The sequence below is a fragment of the Falco peregrinus genome, chromosome 2 (assembly GCF_023634155.1).
Source record: "Falco peregrinus isolate bFalPer1 chromosome 2, bFalPer1.pri, whole genome shotgun sequence".
Lineage (NCBI taxonomy): Eukaryota > Metazoa > Chordata > Aves > Falconiformes > Falconidae > Falco > Falco peregrinus.
The window spans coordinates 23,602,226-23,625,095 of record NC_073722.1 but is presented as its reverse complement, the minus strand read 5'-3'; the positions used below and the strand labels follow the sequence as shown (position 1 = coordinate 23,625,095).

At 43.7% G+C, this 22,870-nt stretch overlaps 1 protein-coding gene across 1 annotated transcript in view; it reads left to right on the top strand.

Moving 5' to 3' along the window:
- Positions 1–22,870, top strand: part of FRAS1 (Fraser extracellular matrix complex subunit 1) — a 173,614-nt gene that overhangs the window by 71,246 nt on the left and 79,498 nt on the right. The window contains exons 8-17 of the mRNA XM_055795592.1: positions 608–709; positions 813–1,004; positions 5,202–5,291; positions 6,844–6,991; positions 9,312–9,455; positions 9,765–9,899; positions 17,733–17,876; positions 19,626–19,766; positions 20,195–20,335; positions 21,220–21,393. Of these exons, the coding sequence (XP_055651567.1) occupies positions 608–709; positions 813–1,004; positions 5,202–5,291; positions 6,844–6,991; positions 9,312–9,455; positions 9,765–9,899; positions 17,733–17,876; positions 19,626–19,766; positions 20,195–20,335; positions 21,220–21,393 (1,411 nt within the window). The remainder of the gene's footprint in view (positions 1–607; positions 710–812; positions 1,005–5,201; positions 5,292–6,843; positions 6,992–9,311; positions 9,456–9,764; positions 9,900–17,732; positions 17,877–19,625; positions 19,767–20,194; positions 20,336–21,219; positions 21,394–22,870) is intronic.

Genomic DNA, 22,870 nt, shown 5'->3' with positions numbered 1-22,870 from the left:
CCAAAAGGCAGTTGTTCACAAATTCTGGCACACATTGCTCTCCCTACTCCCTGACATCTGACTTTCTGCCAGCACTGTTAGTTTAGTACAACTGTTGCTTTTTTTCTTCCTGGAAAGCCAGAAGAGTTGAAAGAAATTAGGACTAGGTAAGAATTTGCTGGCAAGCAGAAAGGAAGTTTGCACGGTGAAGCAGATCAGGCACTTTCTTTTCACACTTTTTGGAAGGAGGAAAGCAGAAAGCATTGGTGAAGGTCAAAGTGTTTATAGCTTTTATTGTATCACCTGAAATTAATTTAATGCATTATTTAATGAATGTATGTCTGCGGGTTTTTCTGTTAATGATTATTTTTTGCTAATAATAGTTGTTAAGGCCTCGCTAATGTCACAGCTTGCAAGTAATGAGGAATACACACTATAGTGTCTAGACCTCCTACCTTTTCTTCCTGTTTGCTGATCACCTACAGGTGAGCGGTTTTTAAGAAGTTTATTATTAGATACAGACATGCAGAAGGAGCCATCATATTCCATAAGCAGCACAGATTTCTGGGAAGGATTTGGTTATTTACAAAGAGTATTTAACGATTGTATACGTGTTCTTTTTGAACAGCATGGTGAGCAGTGGAAAAAAAATGCCTGCACTGCATGTGTGTGTCACAGAGGAGAAGTCAGATGTCTGAGAGAGACCTGTGATGCTATTACCTGTGAGAAGGTAGTTAAAAATCATTCACCTCTGATACCCTGGCTGTACACATCGCCGTGCCCATGCCATAAGGTTCAGACAGTCCTGCTCAATGGTTGCTGATGTTTTGTAGGGGGAGAAGAAAGTGCAGCGTCCTGGGAAGTGCTGTGAGGAGTGTGTGTCTTCCAAGAGAAACTGCTTGTATGATGGCACTATCAGGTACCACAGTGAGATGTGGAATAGCACTCAGTGTGACTTCTGCATGTGTGATGAAGGGCACGTCACTTGCCAGGAAGCAGAGTGTGCCAAAGTGGAGTGTGCCAAGGTAAGAATGTTTTTTTTCTTTCAGGATATATCAGTCAAGTCTTGTGATATTTTTTCCTCCTCTTTTTTTTCTCGACTGACATCTTGAGACACTCAAAAAAACAGACCTTCTCTCAGGGCTTGTTCTGTGCATTTACGTTGAAAACACTTCACAGGAAAGCAGAGTAAACTTTGGATTTTCCTTGCAAGTTTGACTGCTCAGTGGGCTTGCATTGTGAAGCAAGCCAGTGTGAATCGGTGACTAATTTAGCTTGGATTCCCTCCCAGGCTGTTGTCTTGTCTGCTACAATGGAGGGTCAGACACTCAGATGTTTCAGTGACCACCGGCTTTACCAAGAGCTGAACATAGGGAGAGGCATACAGGTCAGAGACAGTTAAAAGCTTAAGAAATGTTCCTTTTATCTTCATTCTGTATGCTACAGTGGGCTTCAGTAAAGTAGTTGGATATGGAAGTTGATGTTCCACTTCTCTCCATTTTTTCCGTGCCGTTCTTGGCATGGAAGTGAAGCTGGTAAGGTATTTTATTCCCAGTGCTGTTTATTCCAAAACTAATCCCCCCTCGTCCCCCAGTTATGTTTGTTCTCTAGAGGATGTGCAAAATGCATTAGATAGGGTTGAATGCTTCACACACAGACATACACAAATACGTTTTGAATTGCCTTTTTGCAGTGGAGTAAGACTTCTGTGTTGTTTGTCACTACACCTGTTTTAATTGGTGGGCTCAGATCTACTTTATACCTACTACTCCACGGTGTCAGTGAAGAGAAGGGAAGGAATTGTAGCTTTCTGAGTTTTCTCTCTCAGTAGCAATGCTTTTCTGGTGACTCTGCCTGTATGCTAAATCTTGAGTAGCAGCAGCTTTGTGTTGTGTCTGAAATCCAGCCAAAATCTGGGCATAATAGATTCACTAGATTTTATTGTTTTAATGAGTGTTCAAAAAAGTGTGAATCTGCCCATGGGATCACAAATGATGATCATGCAGAGAGGATGCATCTAGGAATAAAAGTGTATGCTTGTTCATCTGATTTTGTGCCTTTTAAACAGCAAAATACATGGAGTGTGGGACCCAAACTCTTGTCACTGGCGTAGTACTGCTGGTGATCATCTGACCTTAAACTGCATGCAGAGAATTTGCTGGGTGGAAAGTCGTGGTTGTCATAAAATCTTGTGCACTTGCATCTGTTTCAGTCAGCTTCCTGCGTGCTTATGGCTGTAAATTGGATCATTTACACTAATGATGATGGCATGCTGTCATGGCTCAGTAGGGAGAATTATTTAATATTCATGCTCATATCTTGGGTACTGACAAAGAATCCATTATTCAGAAAAGCCAAGGATATTTTACAGAACAATAGCTGGAGACGTTAACATGTAGGGTTCAAAACTAGGGGTTTCAAAAGTGTGTAGCATTATCACTCACGTAGCAATTTTTCAAACTCGGGCACTCAAAGGTAAGCACCCCTCTAAAAGCCCGAGCATCTAAAAAAGTGGTGGTGTTTGTCAGAGTATGAACTGCTGCAATTTTGAATTGAATGAAACGGGATTGCTAGTGAGACAGAAGGAGGAAGACTGCATCAGTGTTGCAGACAAGAGTTATGGTCCCACTTGATAAAAGATATTTGCCCAAGGTTTTATAATTCTGCATGACTTCCCTTAAGATAACCCAGCTTCCTCAAGTCGTGTTCAGCCATAGTTTACCTTAATAGTACAAGGTGAAGTTACTACAATAAAGTATTTACTCAAAAAGCAGATGGAGTATTTTGTTTTTCCTTTGCTTTTTCCTTTTTGAGTTGCAGGTCTGTTTTTTAGGCACCTGCATCAATAAATCGGAGCTGATGTGAAGCTAGGAGCATTTGGATTCATCCCTTCATTAAGGCACTATTAATTTCCTGGTCACATCATCCTGTTTAAAGTGTAATGAGGCCACAGATATGAACTGCAAATCCTAGACAGCTCGACGTAGTATAGCAGCATTACCTGAGGGTAGGGTAGAGGTTTAGTTTATAAACCCTTTCAAGCAAACCTGTCCAGCAACTGCCAGATGAAAGTGTCTGTGGTGATTCTGACCTAATCTTCAAAAAAACATTTTCAGCGGGTTACTGATGAGCTAGGAATACAAGTTACGTGGCAGGCAGGGTTAGCTGTGGATGTTGAAGTGGATACACTCAGCCAAAACTGCTCAAGCTGTCAGAGCATGAAGTAATCCTGCTGGAGCACTTGCCAGCATCCCAGCTAAGTGAGCACACTCGTGGCAATGTTCAGAGGAGGACGAGTTATGGGTGCTACCAAGGGATGCTGCAGCCTACCTGAGTAGGCTGGCGATGGAGTATTTCTGCTAGCAGTCCTGCAGCCCCAGAAACTACAGGATCAGTAACATGGAGCTTGCAGGGTGCTGTATAGCCAGCAAGCTGCACAAGTCTTTCTGATACTTAGAAGAAATGGAGCTGGGGGGTTGAGAGTTACGAATGGTGCATGTAGATGTAGGTGTGTACGTGTTTGAGAGGGATTACATAAAATATTTCTTATCTTTTCTGCCTCCAGCCCATCACTGCCTTTCAATATTCTCAAGCTGGAATACGATGAATCTCTCTTCAGCAAAGCCACAAGTTATCTGACATAGCCTCTCCCTTTTCTGAGTCTTGGCAGAGCAGTGTGGTTGCATTTTTTTTTGGCTAGGCAAGCCATGTTCCCTGGCTAGCTGTTCTCAGTTTACCTGTAGCGTGTGTTTATGTATGTGGGTGGGGATGTAGGCAGAGGTGTGGATAGGAGAGTTTACGGTATATAGTAGTGACATGAGATCCAACCACTGCCAATGGCATTTTGAAGTAATGATTTAAGAGCAAAAATGTATAGAACCAGCAGAGAGAGATTTAGGCTGTGTGTGGTCCTTGATGACTAAGAGCCATATGGTTCCTCCTGTCTTACCCATTCTCAGAAACACACCAGGGTTGTGAGAGGGTGGCCTGACTTAGTTGTTCTACTTTGTTGAAACTAAGAGTGACCAGTGATGTTACTGCCCTATCTATGTCTAAAGTAATTGCATACAAAAATTGGTGAGAGTGCCAATGTGGCACAGTGGAAAACATGGAGCAGATGCCCAGTTGGTGTAAATCAGCAAAGCCATTTGGTAAACTTGGCGCTCAGCTGAATTTTGTGAGCCATCAGAAGAAAACAGCTACACGCTGAAATGGAAACCAGTGTGAGCTGTGGGGTTTCAGTGGGTGTGTGAGCCCCTTGCAGGCATTTAATGAACGGTTGTGACTTCTCTGTTGTGGCAGGTAAGGAAGCAACCTGGTTGCAAAAGGAGGAGGATTATGCCTGCTAAGATTTGGGGAGGGGTATTAAGACTGACATTTAATGGGTGTAGATTAAACAAGTGCTTAGTGGAGGTTGGCACCAACTCTAATTTAGTCATTTATTTGTAACTACTTAATGGTAGTGGGTTTGTATACATATGCCTGTTTTCTGACTAGTATGGATTACCTTACCTATGTTTACAGTGTGTGAGAATCTGGCCCAGAAAAGCTACTAAGGTCAGGAAATTGAAGCTGTTTCTTTTGAGTTGTGTCCTGGCTCCCTAGGACAGTGTCTCCCTCTTTTCTAAGTACTCAGCTTCCACTTGGGCACAAAAAGTTGTGATGAATTAGGACACTTTATTCCTGTCTCCTGCTGCTAAATTCTTACCTTCAAACTGAAGTTATTTAAGTGCATTCTATGGAATTGTACCATTGTAACAAAGAACAGTCTTCTTCCGTCCTGGATAAACAGAGCATGTGCTTTGAAATTCTCTTGGGGAAAAAAAAAAGTAGAACGTTCAAAATGAAGGTAAGCTTCTATGCATTGAAATCGTGACAGTGGTCCAGTAAGATCCTAGTGATCCATGGTAAAAATATGTGGAACAGTAAAAATATTCTCTGTACTTGCAGTGGATTATACTGGGTCTTTCTCTGCAGGATTTAGGAATGAGGTAATGGCCTTATCACTGAATTCCCTGGCCTTTTCTGAGATTTGTTCTGCAACTGCACCAAGCAGATTTTTCAAACTGTACCTACAGAGATGGAGTAGGCTAGAGAGAAGATAAGGTGAAATTAGATATCGGGGATTGCATTCCAGGGCAGGAGCTGCTCTGTCTCTGCATTCCACAGTATTTTTGGTGATGTTGGTTCCATTTGAATTACTGCAACCTTTCTCTTCACAGAGTGAAGAATTAATTCACTTAGATGGGAAGTGCTGTCCTGAGTGTATCTTGAGTAATAATTACTGTGTTTACAAAGAACATACCAAAGCTGTGAGTATCCTGGTACTTCGGAGCACATAGTAGTAAGTTCTGCTCATAAAGATTTGGGGAAATTGGCTCTCCTCTCCAGTTCTGAGAAGAATCTTATTTGCAAGTGTAGCAGAAAAATAATCCCTTAATATTGTTTGCAGGTTGCTTTTACAACTTACAGAATGCACTTGTTTATACTGCGTGTATCTGCTGCAGAGTTTAAGTTTGCCTTGCTTTCCTTTCTGCGGCATAATCAATCGTTTCCCTTTAATATTTAATATAGATACTCATAGGTTTCCTGCACATCTCATGGACTTAAAGATTCCTGACTTGAATCCTATAAAGTAGAAGCTACAGAGCTGGGGCAATGTATAGCTTTCCGCCTATGTATCCCACCGATTATAATTTTTACTCTAACAGGAGTCCATTACTTCATGAATATTTTCAAGGAACTTTCCTTCTGAAGTTAAATAAAAAGGAAACATGAAGTATCTTGGTTTTAATGTACCAGTAATGGACTTTTCATTGCTCTGACAGATGAGGACTGGAGCTAATAGCTGCTGTTTGCCAACAGATGTGAGAAATGGGAAGTTTAATACTGTTCTGTGGGGTTTTTTTTCTAATGCTAATACTTTTCTTTCCTCAACTCTCTTTTTCTGACCCAAGTGAGGTAAAATATATTAAGGTGTCAGGTTTATTCCAGTTTGTGCTTTATTCCTTTTAAGAGAGGCACTGTCACAAAAGCTTCATGGGCGTTTAAAATGCTCGCTGTCTCTTTTCTGTCTTTTGACTTCCTCACATGTTGCCAGCAGAACCTCGGCCACCAAGGGCAGGCCTAAGGATGCACATCGCGGGAGAGGAACCATGGGTGCAACATCTCTTCCCTCCACTGACTAGTAAAAGTAGGCAGGTGTCAGGTGCCGTGGGTGGTTCTGGAGAGAGCCGGCAGTACCTCTTCACCTATGTGGCGTTTCGGCCCGTACTCAGTGGTGGAAAGCCAAGCAATTGAAGAGAGGAGAAGAGGTCATAAAACGTGGTGATGGTTAGAAAGAGATTTAAAGTGTGACAAAAAGGTCATTATGCAAAGACATAGATTCAGACAGTGGACAGATGACAGGTATCTGTTCAGATACGGAGCAGATTCAAGCACTTGGTACCAGGTTGTGAAAAAGAAGCAGACAAGTGAGGCAGCAAAATTTGGAGACAGAAGATGCTTTGAGTGAGAGAAGACAAAGGGAGGTGAAGAAGTAGAAAAGCCTTACTGCTAACTGAAAAAACACGCTGCTTTGGAGGGAGTGCTGAGAGGGAACGTGTTCAGGTGTTCCAGGCCAAGGATTTTTCTCAGTAGGCGCTTTGCAGGCTGTCTGATTCCGGAAAGGCAAAGAGGGCAAGAGGGTGATGGTAGAGAGGCATGCAGTCCCGTCTTGGCAGGCGGCGGTGCTGAAACGCTCCCAGAAATGTTTAATTTACTGTAGTACTGATGTAGCTTTGCGGTTTCCATGCACAGCAAAACTACGTTGTGCAGAGGCTCTCCTTCGCTGCTGATGCTGGCTGTTTGGTTTTTCTTGTGCAGAACGGAGAGACGTGGGAGGAAGGGCCGTGCAGAGAGTGCGAGTGCCGGGACGCAGTGGTGACGTGCTTCCAGCGCTCCTGCCCACCCTGCCCGCTGGGCAGCGTGGCTTTTGAGGTGAAGGGTGACTGCTGCCTGCACTGCGCACCAGGTACAGACGCAGGGTCCGTCATTTCTTAACGTCCCTCGTGTTGGCTGGGAGCATGTGCGTCAGTGCACCTCTGGCACAAGGGATTGTTCCGGCATCCCTGCACCCTCGCTTCCCCAGGTCTGACACCTGTGTTGAATGTTAACTTGTCTTTGGTTTTCAGTTGCTAATTAACTGGTTTCCATATCATTGTATTAAGGTTCTCAGAGAGGTTGAGGGCTCCATCCAAAAGCTCCCACTGACTTCCCTTGGTTTAAATTATAGCTTTCTTTTAGCAAAAGAGTTTCTCCTTGGGGTTGGTTTTGGGCAATGTTTTGTCTTTTTTCTTCAACATGAATTTCATAAAGCAGAGGACTGTTCCTTTCTGAATCCTAACATGGGTTTTGGAGTTTATGGGCTCTTGATTATTTCTTGGGAGTGGAAAGAAGTTAGAGCCTGCTTACACTGTTACACCACAAGCTCACCTGGGGCTGAATGGCTGTTGGTTAATAATTGTGTGGAAAGATTAGGATAGCCATAGCTTAGATATTAATTTTGCATATAAATTTGTTTTTCTCCAGGATATTGGCATTCTCCTTGATTTACATTTCATAGTTGGTAGGCTTTAGCTGTGGTTTGCTAATTTTTCATGTTGGTAGCTCTCTTGTTGCATTCATATAACTTTGGTTTTATCAGAGTGCTCCAGTTAATGTTTTATCTCAGTAAAAAGAAAACAGCTTCACAGTTTAATTATGCTGTCATTTGCAGGAATGCCTTGGCATATTTGCCGTATTAGTGTTTTAAAGTTTGTTATTTACTGCATGCTAATAAAAAGGCAAAGCACTATTAATTGAGACGTGAGAAAAATGGGTTTTGGACAGTTCAGGTAAAATTGTCCTGGATTTTCCAAAGGGAACAGCATCTGCACAGGTTCTAAGGAGGGGGCAGTTTATAAAGTGCTCTCAGTTGCCCTCTGTGCTCCTTATCAAGTGGTCCCACTGTGTACTGGGTACCCATGAAAATCTGACCTCTTAGTGTAGCTGCTGTAATGGTAGCATTTTGGAAGACCCAGGCTTTAAAGTCATAGTATTGGACATAGAGCCAAACTTGCAATTTGTGTCCTAAATGGTAAACGGAAAATTCCTTTACTGAAACCTGCTGTTTTGTCTCTTTTTCTGGTTTGCATTGGAGGGGAGGAGAAACAAATGCAAAATCCAGCCTGCAGCAGTTCAATCTGTGAGCCCAGAGCATCGGCCCCTAACGCATCTGCTTCGTTAAAGCCAGTAAAAATTTATTGCTGCTTCTCACAGATGTGCTGGGGGAAGCAGGCAGAGAGAACCCATTCATTCTCAACCAGTGTAAAGCATATAGCCCTAAGCATAGCTGTGTTTATGTTAAAACCAGCAAATATGCCCTCTCACTAGGAACATTTGGGTTGGAGCGGAGGGAATTTTTTTGTACCTAGAGAAAAATTGCCCATTCTGCACCTCTCCAAGAAGTCTCCAGTTCATTGTCAGACTGGAAGGTTGGGGCTGCATATACCTGTGGAAAGTTATTGCAAAGAAATAGATAGAGACAGAGTTTTCTAGTCATTCTCCCTGTTTATCACATTATCCTCCTGTTTATTCATTGTTATCTTCAACTGTGTGTCTTCTGTAGCTTTTGATTCCACATTCTTTCCTTAGATACATCTGCCTGGAAAATTGCAGGTTGTTTAGTGTAAGTGAAGGAGAGGTTTCGCACTGGGATCCTTTTTGCTGACTTGTCAGGAAGGAACAGGCACCTTTTCTTCCAGCAATCAAAAGCAGCTCAGTAGTAAAGCAAAAGTAGTCCTTCTCTTGGCTCTGCAGAGAGCGCAGCCACGCCATTTGAGAAAACATCTGTGGTCAGGAAATGCTTGCTGCGGTGCTGCAGCATAAAGCTTTTGGCTGGAGGGGGAGTTGTGTGCCACCTGTACTCCAACCTGGCATGAGCACAGTTTTGTCTTCTTGCAGGGTCTGACTGAAGGAAACTTAAATCCAGGTTGTTCCGGATTATTAGTTCCTGATGACTTATGATTTTTAGTGCTGAGAAACCCTGTGAATGATGAATATCCTTTTTATCAATAGTCTAGAAAATCTGAGTCTGTGTAATAACTTCTCACACACCAGAATACAGCAATATAATATTTAGCCCCTTTCATGCAATCTTGGAAAAAACCCCACTCTCAAACTAACACACCTTGAACCACCAACAGAACCAAGTAATGAATTTGGCTTTGATTTTGAAGTATGAATTGTTTTGTGCCTTCCTGGTTGAAAACACTGCTGACGGTTTTTACCTTTGTGGCTTTTCTTTGTGCCAGTTGAATGCCACCCAGACTGTCTGACCTGCTCTGAGGCCTTTGATCACTGTAGCGCCTGCCGCGACCCAAGGAGGCAGCTGCAGAATGGGCGCTGTGTGGAGATGTGTGAGCTGGGCTTCTACCGGGATGGGGGGACTTGCTTAGGTAATTTCTGCATCTGTCAGATGACTTATCTCCTCTGTTGCATGCTGTGCTTTTGTTAGTAGGATCTCACAGGCTTATTATAAAGAGATTGCCAGGCTTTGTTTGGAAAAGCATTCGGGCACGTACTGAGTAGTAACCATGGACTTAAGACTTCAGAAGGTTTCCGGTGGAAGCCCCTGAAAAATGCAAATTCTCAAACTTTTGCCAAAATGAGGCAAAATGGTCTCATTTTATCAGAGCAGGGGAGTCTTGCTGCATCAAGACATTTGGGATTAATACATCTTTCTCCTCTATTGTTTCTGTTGGAAGCCTGCAATGAAACGTGCTCAGCCTGTACCAATGGATTTGAGTGCTCCTCGTGCCAGACATCCCTGCTACTGAAGAACGGGCAGTGTGTGGCTTCGTGTGGGAAGGGATACTTCCAGGATCAGCTCCTCTGCATAGGTAACTCAGAGCAAAAAAGTGCTTTTGATAGCAAAACAACAGACAAAAGCTGTACCCGAGCTATTAGATATACTTTCTGTTGGGGGATCTGCTGTTGACATAGGTGTTAATGTTTACCCTAGAGTAAAGGAAGGAGGGAACAGAGGAACTAAGTCATATGGTGTAAAATTGATTACTGGTTGGAGAAATAGTCATTAAAATTCCTCAGTGGATCAGTTCTGTTGGCCTAAAACTCTGTTTTTGAATGCTGAGGTTTGTCACCACTGTCCTTTTTCAATTCAGAATGCCCTTTTGGAAATGTGACTGTGGTTTTTGTGGTGTTAAGGGTACAGAGCAGGATGTATGCACTGATTTTACTAAGAATGTAACACCCTGAGCCATGCCGGCCAATCTGATCCACAGGGCTTTTCTTCCAGTGCAGACTTAACTGCATCTGCTAATGCCAGACCTTTCAGGAGATGGTACTTTGAGGTGTATAGAAAATTGCTTGAAGGGGTGAGGGATTGACAGGACTCAGAAAAGCTCACAGAAAATACTTTCTGGGAAAGGTTTTGCTTTGTTTTGCCATTCATTTGTTTCACATGGTGTGTTCTTCCTGAGAGTTGATTGGACTAACTGTTCTCAGGAAGCATATTTACAAAGTAAATTAGTAATTCTATAAAACACTGAGATGTGTCTAAATCCTATATCCTAGCAATTGGAAAGACTGAGAATAAGACTGGAAAGTTAAATTTTTTATCTTTGATGAACTATGATAGTGCATTTATGAGCTTCCCTTGCTTCTTTGAAATACTTGTACTTTTCACAAACTGTAAGGCAGCTGCTTTTTCATCATGACAGTTTAATTGTTTTCTCCAGAGTTAACACTTTTCTCCTCTTGATGTTGGCCTTTTTAAAAGGTGTCTAATTATTTCTGCAGCTCTAATTCAGCAAAGGGGTGGAGCACATGCTTAACTTCTTGAGGCATCACTTTAATTTCTTTGGAACTAGCTCTCCTGCTTAAAATTAAATTCAGGCTTAGGGCTTTTGGCAGATTTCAGGGGAAGACACTTTATATTGTAAGTCCAGTTTCCTTTTCTGAAGTGGTTTTCCTCAAAGAGCTGACCATTTGTTTCAGGTTTTGAAAGTCTGGTAAGCCTCTGTCCTCCAGCAGTGACTATAGACTAGAGCCCCATTGTGCATGTAATAAAGAGAAAAGAGTGACCCAGTCCAAAAGAATTTATAGACTTAAGTATCAAATAATCTTGTACTTCACTTGGTTTTATTTTACCATTTCCTTTCCACCTGCTCCTAGTGTTTTAATTGGCAGTGCCCATGTACTGCTGAAGTGGTAGGGAAGGGCTAATGTTTCATTTTATTACTGGTTTGTAGAATACTGATTGCACTTTCCATCCAAATTTGCAGTCACGCATGCTTGTAGCTGAAAGTTGCTGGGAAAATTTGTTCCTGTTTCCTTAAGGGAATTAAACCAATTTGCTTTAGTTCTGCCTGGCTGCATTTTCTGCATAAAGTCAAACCAGTGGAGAAAGTCTTAAATTTCAGATACGGTCCATAATTCATTGCCATTTGCTCTTTCGTTGTATCCTCTTTATTTTTACAAATCTGTAATCTGATCATCCAGCAAGCATTAGACTATTCAGAAATATTTTTCTTACAGTGGTTTTAACATCTACAATAAACATGTTTCAAAATCACAAAAAGAATGAACTAGACTGTGTTAATTGCTGTAGTTCCAGTAATATCCTTCTTGAGGAATTTAGTCTGGAGATGAAAAAGACCTGTAAGACCAGGTTTCTTATTCCATCCTGTCATTGAAATGCTGTTGTCTGCATTGTAACAAAACACAATGAATTAACCGTTCCTTTTGTTTGTGTTTTATAATATCTGGTCTGATTGAATCTGGTTTGAATTTTGGAATACAGTTGTTTGATTTCTGCCCTATTTTAATCTTACACCAGGGTTGTTTTCTGCCCCTGTCCCTCTACCTGCTTCTGTAAAGTATTAAATCCATTAAGAGAAGGTAAAGTTGAGAATAAAAGGTAATAGGTTCAGTTATGTAGCAGTGTATTTAAAGATCACGGATCAGTTTGTATCAGGCTTAGGGTGGAGTGGTAGATGAAGTCTTCCTTCTCGGGAACAGGCTGTGGAAACGGTTAAGAACCCGCCTGCCGAAGGCAAAGCAAAGGGAAGTGAAAATAAAAGATGCCTGCCTGGTAGAATAGAAGGGCTCGACGGACTTGCAGTGTTCAGTGCTCTCACTGCATTTTTCTAACTTAATTATTTATGTTTTTCAGATTATTCAAAAGCCTAGGCAGAACTCAAGTATTTCTGCTTTCATCTCCCAAAGCGCGAATGTAGAAATGTGAAAGCTGACGCTAAGAGACCCAGCTTACCGTAGCAAAACACTTGAATTTTTATTCATGACCTGTTGTTTTGTTGTGCCCTATCTGGCTGCAGAGGCTCACCTTGAGGATAAATGGCTGAACATGACTAAGCTGAGCTTGCCCAGCTCATGGTGAGGAGGGCAGATTAGAGGTGATTAGCGGTACCCTGTGGCATAGAGTGGTGGGACTCCATCTGTGCTTTCCCAAAGCCAAGCAGTGACATCTTGTTGTGTTCTTGCTGGGACACCGTTTGCGTTAGCCCTCCTGCTGTCTTCAAACCTGGGAATGTTATACCTGCCCTGGTGCAGATAAGAGAGAGTTTGGTGAGCGGATCTTTAATTGATCCTCTGACTTGTGGTCAATCATGAAAGAACAGAAAAATCGCTTTGCAGGACCTCTCATCTTCTAAAAGCCTGGGCTTGTGTCACTTCTCTGTGACTCCTAGAACTGACCCCACAACACCTGAGTAACAGAGAAGAGAAAAAGACCCGTTGGCTCAGGAGCCACTGGAATGTTCTTTTGTGAACCACAAAGCGAGACCCAGGAAGTTTTGTCTGTTTAACATTGATTTTCGGGAAAGACATGTTACTGCAGCTTAACGAATACCATTGTGTCAGCTGAGGCAGAGTAATTGCACACCTTATTGCAACTGGAAGGTCAGCTATCTTCTCTTGAACATCTTTCCTTCAGCAGCAGTGTCTGGTTTAGCTGCAGGGTCTTGTCTGTAAAGTCCAGGATCCTCACTGAAGGGAGGAGGCAATGCGAAACGGCCCCTACAAATGTGAACTGAAAATAGCCAGGAAGGGGGAAAACAGTTTCCTGGCGATGCAGTCACTTCTGTTGATTTATTTTCACATAGCCGCTTAGTTGCTGTAGGCAAAGATGTTTTAGCTGACAGTGGCTCCATTGAATGCTTCCATTTTTTCCCCTGCTTTTTCAGCAGAGGTGGTGACCGGCTGTTTGGGCAAGGAGCAGCTGTTGAGTCTGGCAGTGATCCAGTGCTGAAAGAACCAAAGTTTCTGCAGGCAGGGTGTGCATGAGTGTGCATAAGCACAGGGCAGGAATAAGTTGGGACTGCTGTTCCAACTGCATGAGCCCAGGTCCTACACATTTGGGATCCATAGCTTACAACTCCAGCTGCAGTTGTACCATCTGATGGCAAACAGAGTGGAGATACTGGCTGAAACTTAGTAGCTGCTGGACTTGTGACAAAAAAAAAAGTCCTCAAGACATGTGAAAATAAATTGCCTGGTGCCTGTTGCTGCCAGCACGAGAAGTGAAGGATTGGATCTGTAGGAGCATGAATCAGGTTGTGCGTGTTTGTCATCTGGAGACTGGCAGCTGGTAACTCCTGGAGGCACAGGCCACCTCATACAGAAATGGCTGCATCAGAGGAGTCAGTGGAGCCGCTTCCCAGGGAGGGCTCACATGGCAGAGCTAGTGACTGGAGCAGCGCATCAGAGCTGAGTCTCTTGCTGCAAGAATTCTTTTTGGTTGGCCCACCTAGGAAATTGTTTAAATCCTGTACTTTGAGTTGTTTGCACTGCTTCCAAATGCTAAATCTGGCTGTCTTGCTAAAAATCAGGTTGCATTCTTTCTCCTTTCCTTCCTTTCTTCCAAACTCTGCTACTTAGATCCCTCCTGTTTCTGTCCCTTTCTGTCTCAAAGAAGCCATTTGGGCCTGGTCTGGTAGCTTGGAGTCATATCCCCCATCTAGGAAGACATGCAATTTTAACACAACAGCTGCTTCACTAGAAGACTTGAAAGCTGCTGTGATACCCAAGAGTGGATTTGCAGGATCTTTGCCAAGGGCTAGTGAGAGCCAACTGGTAACTGGAGAGAGGGAGTGGAAGTAAGATCTTAAAATCCTTCAGCCTGCAGACTGAGCTGGTTTGTATCATTACCTGGCTTGAGTCAAGACATTACATATTTCCCCAGCAGAAGTGTGACACTGGGAGTGCTCTTAGCCCACTTTGTCTAAAACACCCTTCCTTCTTGTCTCACTCCCTTTCTTGGTAGCTGTGTGTAGAGTAGCACTTGTGTTGAGTTTCTTTTGGCAACAGAGAAACGTAGAACCACAGAATGGTTTGGGCTGGAAGAGACCTTGAAGACCCTCCAGTTCCAACCCCCTGCCACAGGCAGTGACACCTCCCACCAGCCCAGGCTGCCCCCAGCCCCGTCCAGCCTGGCCTTGAGCACTGCCAGGGATGGGGCACCCACAGCTGCTCTGGGCAGCCTGGGCCAGCGCCTCACCACCCTCACGGTAAAGAACTTCTTCCTAATATCTGATCTAAATTTATCCTCTTTCATCTTAAAACCATTCTTCCTTGTCCTATCTATGGGGGAGTGGGCTGGGCTGCCTATCCGCTGCTCTGTTAGCCCTATGGGCATGTGTCCATAGAAAGGCCAGAGAGCCAGAAGGGAAGGCAAGCTGGGAGTTAGGTTATTCGAACTGCAGTTAGCTGTAGCCAAGGACAGTAGTGGTGGTGACAAAAGCTCAGCAGAATGGCCGTGTGCAGACTTAGGTGGAGGTGCCAATACTGCTGGGCACCATCTCCAAAGAAGAGCCTGAGATGTGGGTCCAGCCATTCCAAAGACCTTTTGAGCCTGGGTGTTGTTTATGGCAGACTCACATCCAGCAAAATGTGTGGCACTGGAGCGAGGTGAAGACATTATTCTGACATACACAGAGGGACAGCTTGAGGCAGCTGCTGGAGTGAAGAGATTGAGGTGTGGATGTGCTCTGGAGAGCTTGGTGTAGTGCCGGCAGCAAACAGTGCGCGGTGGGAATCAAAGAACATTTGCCCAACTGACCTGGCTTTCGTCAAAAGTGCATTTTTAATACAGCTGGATGCAAGGTTGCCTGTTTAACAACAGAGTCTGGAGGCCAGGCTGCTAGGAGAGAAAAGTGTCTCTTGGAAAGGAGCAGCATCTCCAGAGAGGACTTGAGAACTCTGCAAATAACTGGGTATGTTCAGATGTGTCAACATATTGAGGCAAGTTAACAGCGAGGCAGGTCAAGCTGTGCAGTGGGAAGTCTATAATTAGAGCATCCGAGTCCTGGTGCCCACTCTTTCAAAAAGAAATTGAAAGTCTGAGCTCAGAGAGGAGCAAAGCATTCACGTCTGGAAGGTGAAGTGAGGACATTTACAGCGTGAACTCATACTCTGCAGTTAACTTTCAAGTGTAGACGTGCCCCAGGAGTCATCCAAGCTGGAATGAGATGCAGCTTTTTATCAGCAAGGGAAATTATCAACTGGAAAGAAAAAGCGTGCACAATCTTTACCTTGGGATGGGCTGTTTCGTATTCATTGTGCTGTGACTCAGCCATAATTAGATGCACTTGATAGCAATGACCACACTTGCTGTAGAAGTCAGGGGGAATATCCTTTTGGGTACAGGATGCCCAGCATTCTTACGATACTCTCCTCACATAGTTCAGGAACTAGAAGAGCCACAGCATTCGGGAGAGGTCAGGAAAAAAGGTACAGGAAGGTGAGAAAGGGGAAAGCAAGAACAAGGCAATAGGAGAAGATGAGAAAAGGGAAAATAAACAAAGGTGAAAGTGTGGAGAAAGAGCATCCAGAATATCAAAGACCATGTGCTGGGCATGAACTCAAATGTCCTGTGTCTTGGCCTCCTAAACACTCCTTGTTCTAACCCCATGCATGTCACATCACATCTCTTGTGTTTCAGTTCCCTGCATACGAGATGGAGATGATAACCCTTCCCTGCCTTGAGGAGCAGTGAGATCCACTAAGATGTGGTGTTTATCTTGTGCTGTGCAGTGTGACTCACGTATAAACATAAAGAGGTGCTCCGTCTCATTAATTTAACGAACATGAGACAAACAAAAACTATGGCCTCAAGCAGAGAGAAGCAGCACAGAAACCATGCAAAACAAGAGTGAGATGGGAGTGGTGATCACTGGTTTGCTGTGAACTTAGGGCTACCTGGACTGCAAACACTTTCACTCTCACCTGTTATTGGGGAGAGGATGAATTGCCTCTCACTTAGGGGGGTTACTTTGGCGGGAAGGTGTTTGCTTTTGCCACTGCTCTGTATGTAAATGTGCTCGCAGTTATGTGGGTGAGCTGCTGCTGTGTCCGCTGGTTCCTGTGTTACGCTGAGACTACTCACAGATGCGTTTTACTTGTGTGGTTGCAACTTCAGACTTCAGGTTTGCAGATACAGGGCAAATGTCAAAGTTCTGGTTTCTCCCACCTGCTGTGGTCTGGGAGCACAAGCACGTACCTGCCTTATTGTGAAATAATAAAATTAAGAATAACTTTGGAACATACCTGGGTGTAATCAAGAAAAACAATTCTAATAGCTGAAAGAACTATAATTTGCACAGTTCCTGCAAGCACTGGTAGCACATGATTTAATGTGAGTCAGTGTCACAGATTCCATAAACAGTAACCACAGTGGGCTGAATTTCCCTCACAGCTGAACTTGTACAGTTTCTAATAAGATAGCTCATTCAACAGCTGTTTTGGGAGGCAAAATGGAGCTCCGTACAGTTATTAGTTTAATTGTAAGATGTGATCTTGCTTGAGTATCACTGTTCTGCCTGTGTGGTCCTGTACCCAGGTGCCACAGAGAGGGCATTTATACGGCTTGCATTGCAGGAATGTGATGCTCTTCAGGAATATCTGAAACATTACTGTGTCCCAACCGTGATATATGTCTCGCCCAGAGAGAAACGTAGCTGGTATCTCAACTCGGTGAGGGAATGCCCCTTCTCTTCTGGAAATGTCAAGGGAAAGATACGCAGTGCCCGCTGTACTGGACCTGGGACCCACTGTCCACTTTTCCCCAAGAATTACTCAAACTGAGCACGTGAGGATTTCTGCCCTGCCCAACCAGATCACCCAACAGCCAGAAGTCAGTTCCTTCTGTGCTGGCACGGAGTTCTGGAAGGGCAGGAGGAGTTGTTTCTAGAAGTAGGCTGTCTTGTTTTTAATTTTGCAGCGTCTTGATTGCAGCCCTGCAGTCGAATTCTGTGTTCATACATGGAGCTGGGTTAATGTCAGTAGTCACTGCAAGGATCTGATTACATGTCTGTTTTTCAAGTAGGGTATGATGGGATCTCTTCCCGTTTCCCTTTGTGCCTGTACAGCCCCTAGCACCAGGATGAACAAGACTTAAGAGTGTTACTAACACTGCCTCTAATCTGATTACAGCTACAGAAACCGTTCTGATGTATACTGCATATGTCATATTGCACGTACAAAATGAATCTGTAAATTGTACCCCTGAGACGGCTTGGGTGAAAGTTACTGACATGGGAAGATCAGTGGGGTTTTCTTTTCCTTTTCTGAAGCAGTGAATGCCTGCAAATTTAAGGAATAAAACTGCAAAAAAGTGAATTACTGCAAACTCTTCAATTTCAAGAGAGGATTGGAAGTTGATTTTTCGTTAATCCTGCACCTTTTTTTCCCTACAGCTTGTCATGAGTCTTGTTCCTCATGCTGGGGTGCTGCTGAGAGCAATTGTTTGTCCTGCAAAGACCCATCACACGTGCTAAAAGCCGGGCTCTGCGTGGCCAGCTGTGGACAGGGATTTTATACAAAGGATGGAACTTGCAGTGGTAAATAACCTGCTTTCTTCCTCCAGTTGCAAGAAGTTTGAGAAATGTTCTGCAAAAAAGGAATCAATATTTCATTTAGCCATGCAGAAGCTGTGATTTTATTCATGTCTAAGAAGCCAGATGTACCTTGTGCATAAATATTGGATGAGGAAAGCTGCTGTTTGTTTGTAAGATTATTAATTCATTTAAGCTAATCAGATGCTGAAAGTTTTAAGGTTTCTCTCCCTCACTGAACAGTTTGAAAGTCGGCCTGAATTGTTTCTGAGGGTTTGACAAATCCATTTGTCTGCAGAAAGAAAAATGGCCTTTGCCAGCAGGTTTCTTTAAGTTTGATTATAATGCAGCATCACATTAACTAATACCTGCACAACAAATGAGACCTGGGAGCTGGGAAGGTTTGCTGAGAAAAGGGGAAGAGATGGCTGGAGGGAATTAAAAGGCCTAAGTGAAATAGATGATGAAGGGGGAAAAAAAATCTGAGATAAATAAAGAATCTAAAATTTTCCACAACCATTCAGGTCAAGTGTGGGTTTCTGCTGGCACCTGCTTCCAGCTGCTTTGAAGGACTGTACAGCATAGTCAGTAGAAATACCTGTCTTCATGCAGGTCAGTCTGAGCCCCAGCTAGCTGGAGAGGGCTTCAACCATGGAGCGTGATGACAAAATTGTTGCTCTTCTGGCCACTCCTGGCTGAATTTCACTTTGACCAGGTTCCCCATCAGTTTGTTTGATGTTTACACCAGTGAATTTTACTCACCTGTGTTTTGAAGTGTGCAGGCTTGAAATCTTACATCTGTAGCTGAAAATCATTTCAGCTCAAAAGGAAATTTAACTTAGATGCAGCTTGGGCATAATTTCGATTTTTATTGGCAGTCATTTCTCAAAACTGCATAGCTGTTGCTCACAACCTCCAGGATTCAGGCCTTTCATCTTCTACCAAAGCCATGTGTGGTAGTACCCAACTGCAGAGCTGTAAGTTGTTTTAAAGGGAGGCTGTGTGACTGGTGAGAAGAAATAAAAATTAAGTAAAATGCTTGGCCCTTCTGAATATACAGCGCCAGTAGTGCTGCTGACTTAGGGAAACCACAGTTTCATAGTGCTCTTAGACAACAGGTCATTTAACTTCAGAGCTGATTGCCCGGGAGAATATAGACCACAGAAACTGATAAGAAACATTATCATGCTTGATTTTAGATGTGTTTTAATACTTAAAATGTTGACTTGAAGAAAAGGGGGAGGGGGGAAAATTACAGTTTTTTAATCTTTTTAACTTTTCCTCCATCTTTTACTTCCTGCACAGTCTGATAACCGATGTTTGTTGTACAAAGACACGTGAAGATTCATGAAATGGTTTTCATACATGAAACTGTTTTAAATGGTGTTCTCTGTTCACAGACTGTTGGTGAGCAGGGAAGATGTACTATGTTAGCTGGAGGGGGTTATCTTAGGAGCGGGGGGAGTGCTGGTGTAGACCCATTTCTGGTATTTATACTTACTCAGAGTCCTAAACAGGATACAGGCCAGTGAGCACCTGTCTGCGCTCACATGTCTGCCTCCATGAATATCACTGCTTATTCCAGGGAAGTGTGAAAGGTTACTTGTACGGGAGAGGAATGTTTAAAGATGCCTTTCCAACAAAGAAAGGACAAGGCATGGCTTGGCTTACTTTATTTTATCTGCACGGACAGGTTGATGGCTCTGTTCTTTGCTTATTGAGTGCGTTTCATTAACGAACTGTCCTCTTTGGCAGCTTGTGACGAGTTCTGTGAAACATGCTATTCAGACCAGCCTAGGTGTTTGACCTGTGCTCCAGATAAGTTGTTACACGATGGAAAGTGTGTTTCAGAGTGCCCAGACAGATATTTCCCAAGTAGCAATGGAAGATGCAGAGGTAAGAGGCATTTTTGCATGACCTTTCCTAAGGCTCTCAAGGCACTCTCCACATGTTGTCTTCTTTTCCCCAGATGTTTTTTTGTGGGGAGGGAATGTTAAGAGCACAGAAGTGCGAGTGGGGACAGGGAATTTGATTATTTTCTTTTTCCCTTTGGTTCACTTGTGATGGATTGTTTTAAATAACCTCTTTGCCTTGCAAAGCACATGAAGACACGCTGGGATACATATTCAGAACACTGTGTGAGTGAGCGTTATTACTATTAGTAGTTATTCACACGTGCACTTCTGCTCTCATTAGTTCACATAGCTGAATATCATGCCAGCTGGGAGTTTTCATTGTTGCCGGAGGAGGCTGTAGTCAGCAACACCACTCCCAAGGATTAAAACCTGGACCTTTCAGTTCTCTGTGCTCTGTTTCTTTATCAGCTTGTCACAACTCATGCTCCACATGTGAGGGACCTCTGGCCACTCACTGCACCTCGTGTTCCTTTCCTGTGGCCTTGCGCCGGGGCCAGTGCCTGCAGGACTGTGGAGACGGTTTTTACCGGGATCACGATGTCTGCAAGGGTAAGCTGCAGTCATGGAGTAAGTTCCCCGCTGCTGTATACCTGTGCGTCTATATTGGCTTTTGTCAGGCTGTGCTTGGAGTACCAGCTATGATGCTGATCTTTTATCCTATGCTGAACAGGTCAGTGAGTAGTTCCTGTGTGTGCCTGCTGATTGCTTTTTCTCAAAGCAGAAAACAAATTTTCTCAAACGCTTTCTGCGTTCACGCTCTTAGGATTTAGTGATCTTGGGGACTTTTTTTTTCCTCTATGCTGTTGAAATAAGCCTACATTGCTTCCAAGTTTTTATTGACATGATTTAAGAAATGGATGAAATTCTACAGACACCTAGTAGGTTTGCTAACACTCAGGTCATTTGTGCAATGATGGAAAACCTGAAAATTCGGACGATGAATTTATGCTTCCTATGAGCCCTTCAGACTGTCATTTCTTGCTGTCTCTCTTAGTGAGATCGTTTTCACCATTGCGGTTCCAGAAATTAAAGAAAAATTGACTGCCTGTGGCATAGTACTGCAGGTTTTTCCCAACATTATTTGTTCATCAGCTTTATTCAAGAGAAGGGCTATTACATGGGGGTGAGGGGAAAGGTGTCGAAGTATTTTTCTAAAATCCCTGTTGCATTATAGAAAATACAGCACCTTGTCTGTTTAGGGAACAGGTGAGTTGCTGCTGAGCGTATGCTCTTTGCTCACAATTTGAGTATCAGACAGTCTATAGCAATACAAAACTCAGAAGAGGGGTGAATGAGATGGTCCAAAGCAGTGTTTTCTCCCCTTTCCGTCTCTCGTTTACGACCAGATGCCCAGGTTGTTGTGCCTTGTCCTTCTCTCTGAGAAAGCTGTCCTCAGAGCTGTGGCTCTGACTGCTCTCTTGCCCTGTGCCCAGGTTGCCACCCGTCCTGCCGCACCTGCCTGGGCCCAGGGGCCTCTCGTTGCCTGCGGTGCAGGGCACCGGAGCACGCACTGCAGCCTCAGCAGCCCATGGAAGGAGTGGTGCATGGCCTTTGCCTCTCTCACTGCCAAGCCCAGTTCTACCGGGATAGCACCGGAGTCTGTCAAGGTGAGTCGAGGATGGCAAGAGCTCTTCAAAGCCTTCAGTGCGGGGCTGCACTGGATTTAGGGTTTTCAGGGTGATGACGTACGGTGTTTGATTGTTACATGCTTTGAGCTCCTGTGTTCGCCTTGTGACAGTTGTGAATGTTTGAACTCAGTAACCTTCAGAATGGCATATACTAGTACTTTTGAGGGAAAATATGCCTACGTATAATTTGTGACTAAAGGATTCAGGTATACTTTTTAAAAACTGACTCTGTTCAAGTCTGCACAGCTTAGCTTTCTTTTCATTGGAGTATGTGATTTTTACCACTGACTTATTTTGAAGCAGGATCAATCCCTAAATCCTTTTCAGAAAAGGCTGAGCTGTCTCCTTATTAGCCTTAGCCCTTGGAGCAGGTCAAGACATCCCACAGCAGTCTTCTCTTTTGAGGAAGCTCTTCTGATACATGCCCTGCAGCACATGTGCCATCACTGCTCCTGAAATACCAAGTAGGAAGCATTCCCATGAAGGCCAGAGTTTGGAAAGCGGCCAGTGTAGTGTACATGGGGGATATATGAGGCTTCCCACCACTGTGAGAGAAAACTGTTGTGGACTTCAGCGAAGAATGTTTGCTGGGTGGATCAGCAGGTCAGTCTGGCTGTACAGAGCTTGTGGCAGCTAGTATGGATATCTGTACAGCAAGCATATTGCAATATCTTGAAAATAATGCAGATGGAGGCAGGGTGAGAGGTTAGACTGAACATCTCGTGCCAGCGCAGCCCACTCGAAGCCCAAGGAGGAATGATACTTGTAGAAATGGCAGTGATTTCCCTGTGTGGAAGGATCAGTCATAGAGACAGTGACTCTACAACACTTAAGTAATAGTAACCACAGTAGCTATAGCGCTACTGATGGCTGTTTCTTCCTGTTGCAAAAATATTTTCTAAAAGTGGATGTAATTTTAAATCCACTTATTTTGCTTTTACCTTTTTCATCTCAACTTGATGGAAAGAATCTGTTCAAGCTCTTTTTTTTTTTGCCTTAGTGGATCTTAAAGGAAGAAGTGGCACTTTTTCTTGGAGGAATGGTTCTGTCTTTAACAGTGACCTACACAGACCGTAAGGTATCCGGTGCCGTAAGGTATCCAGTGCTTTGGGTTGGTTCTTGAAGGCATTACTGTAGAGCCTCCAATCCATGCAGTGGCCGTTCCTTTGCAGGTAATGGGTTTTCTGGGCTGAGTCCAGGTTATGGTATAGAAACTGAGTGAAGAAATCCATATACCACTGCCTCAGCTGGGTGAACAGACCTGTACAGACAGGCCTGAGCAGAGTTCGGTGACAGTGCTTGAATTATGTCATTGGGCAAAAATGCCGGCACAGCCCCACACGTTATTAGCTGTGCCGTATTACTAATGGCTTTAGAACAGCAGTTTGATCTATTGCAGAAGGATGTGAAGATTCAAAATTTCAAACTTTGAACTACCTCTGTAAAATACTGTAAA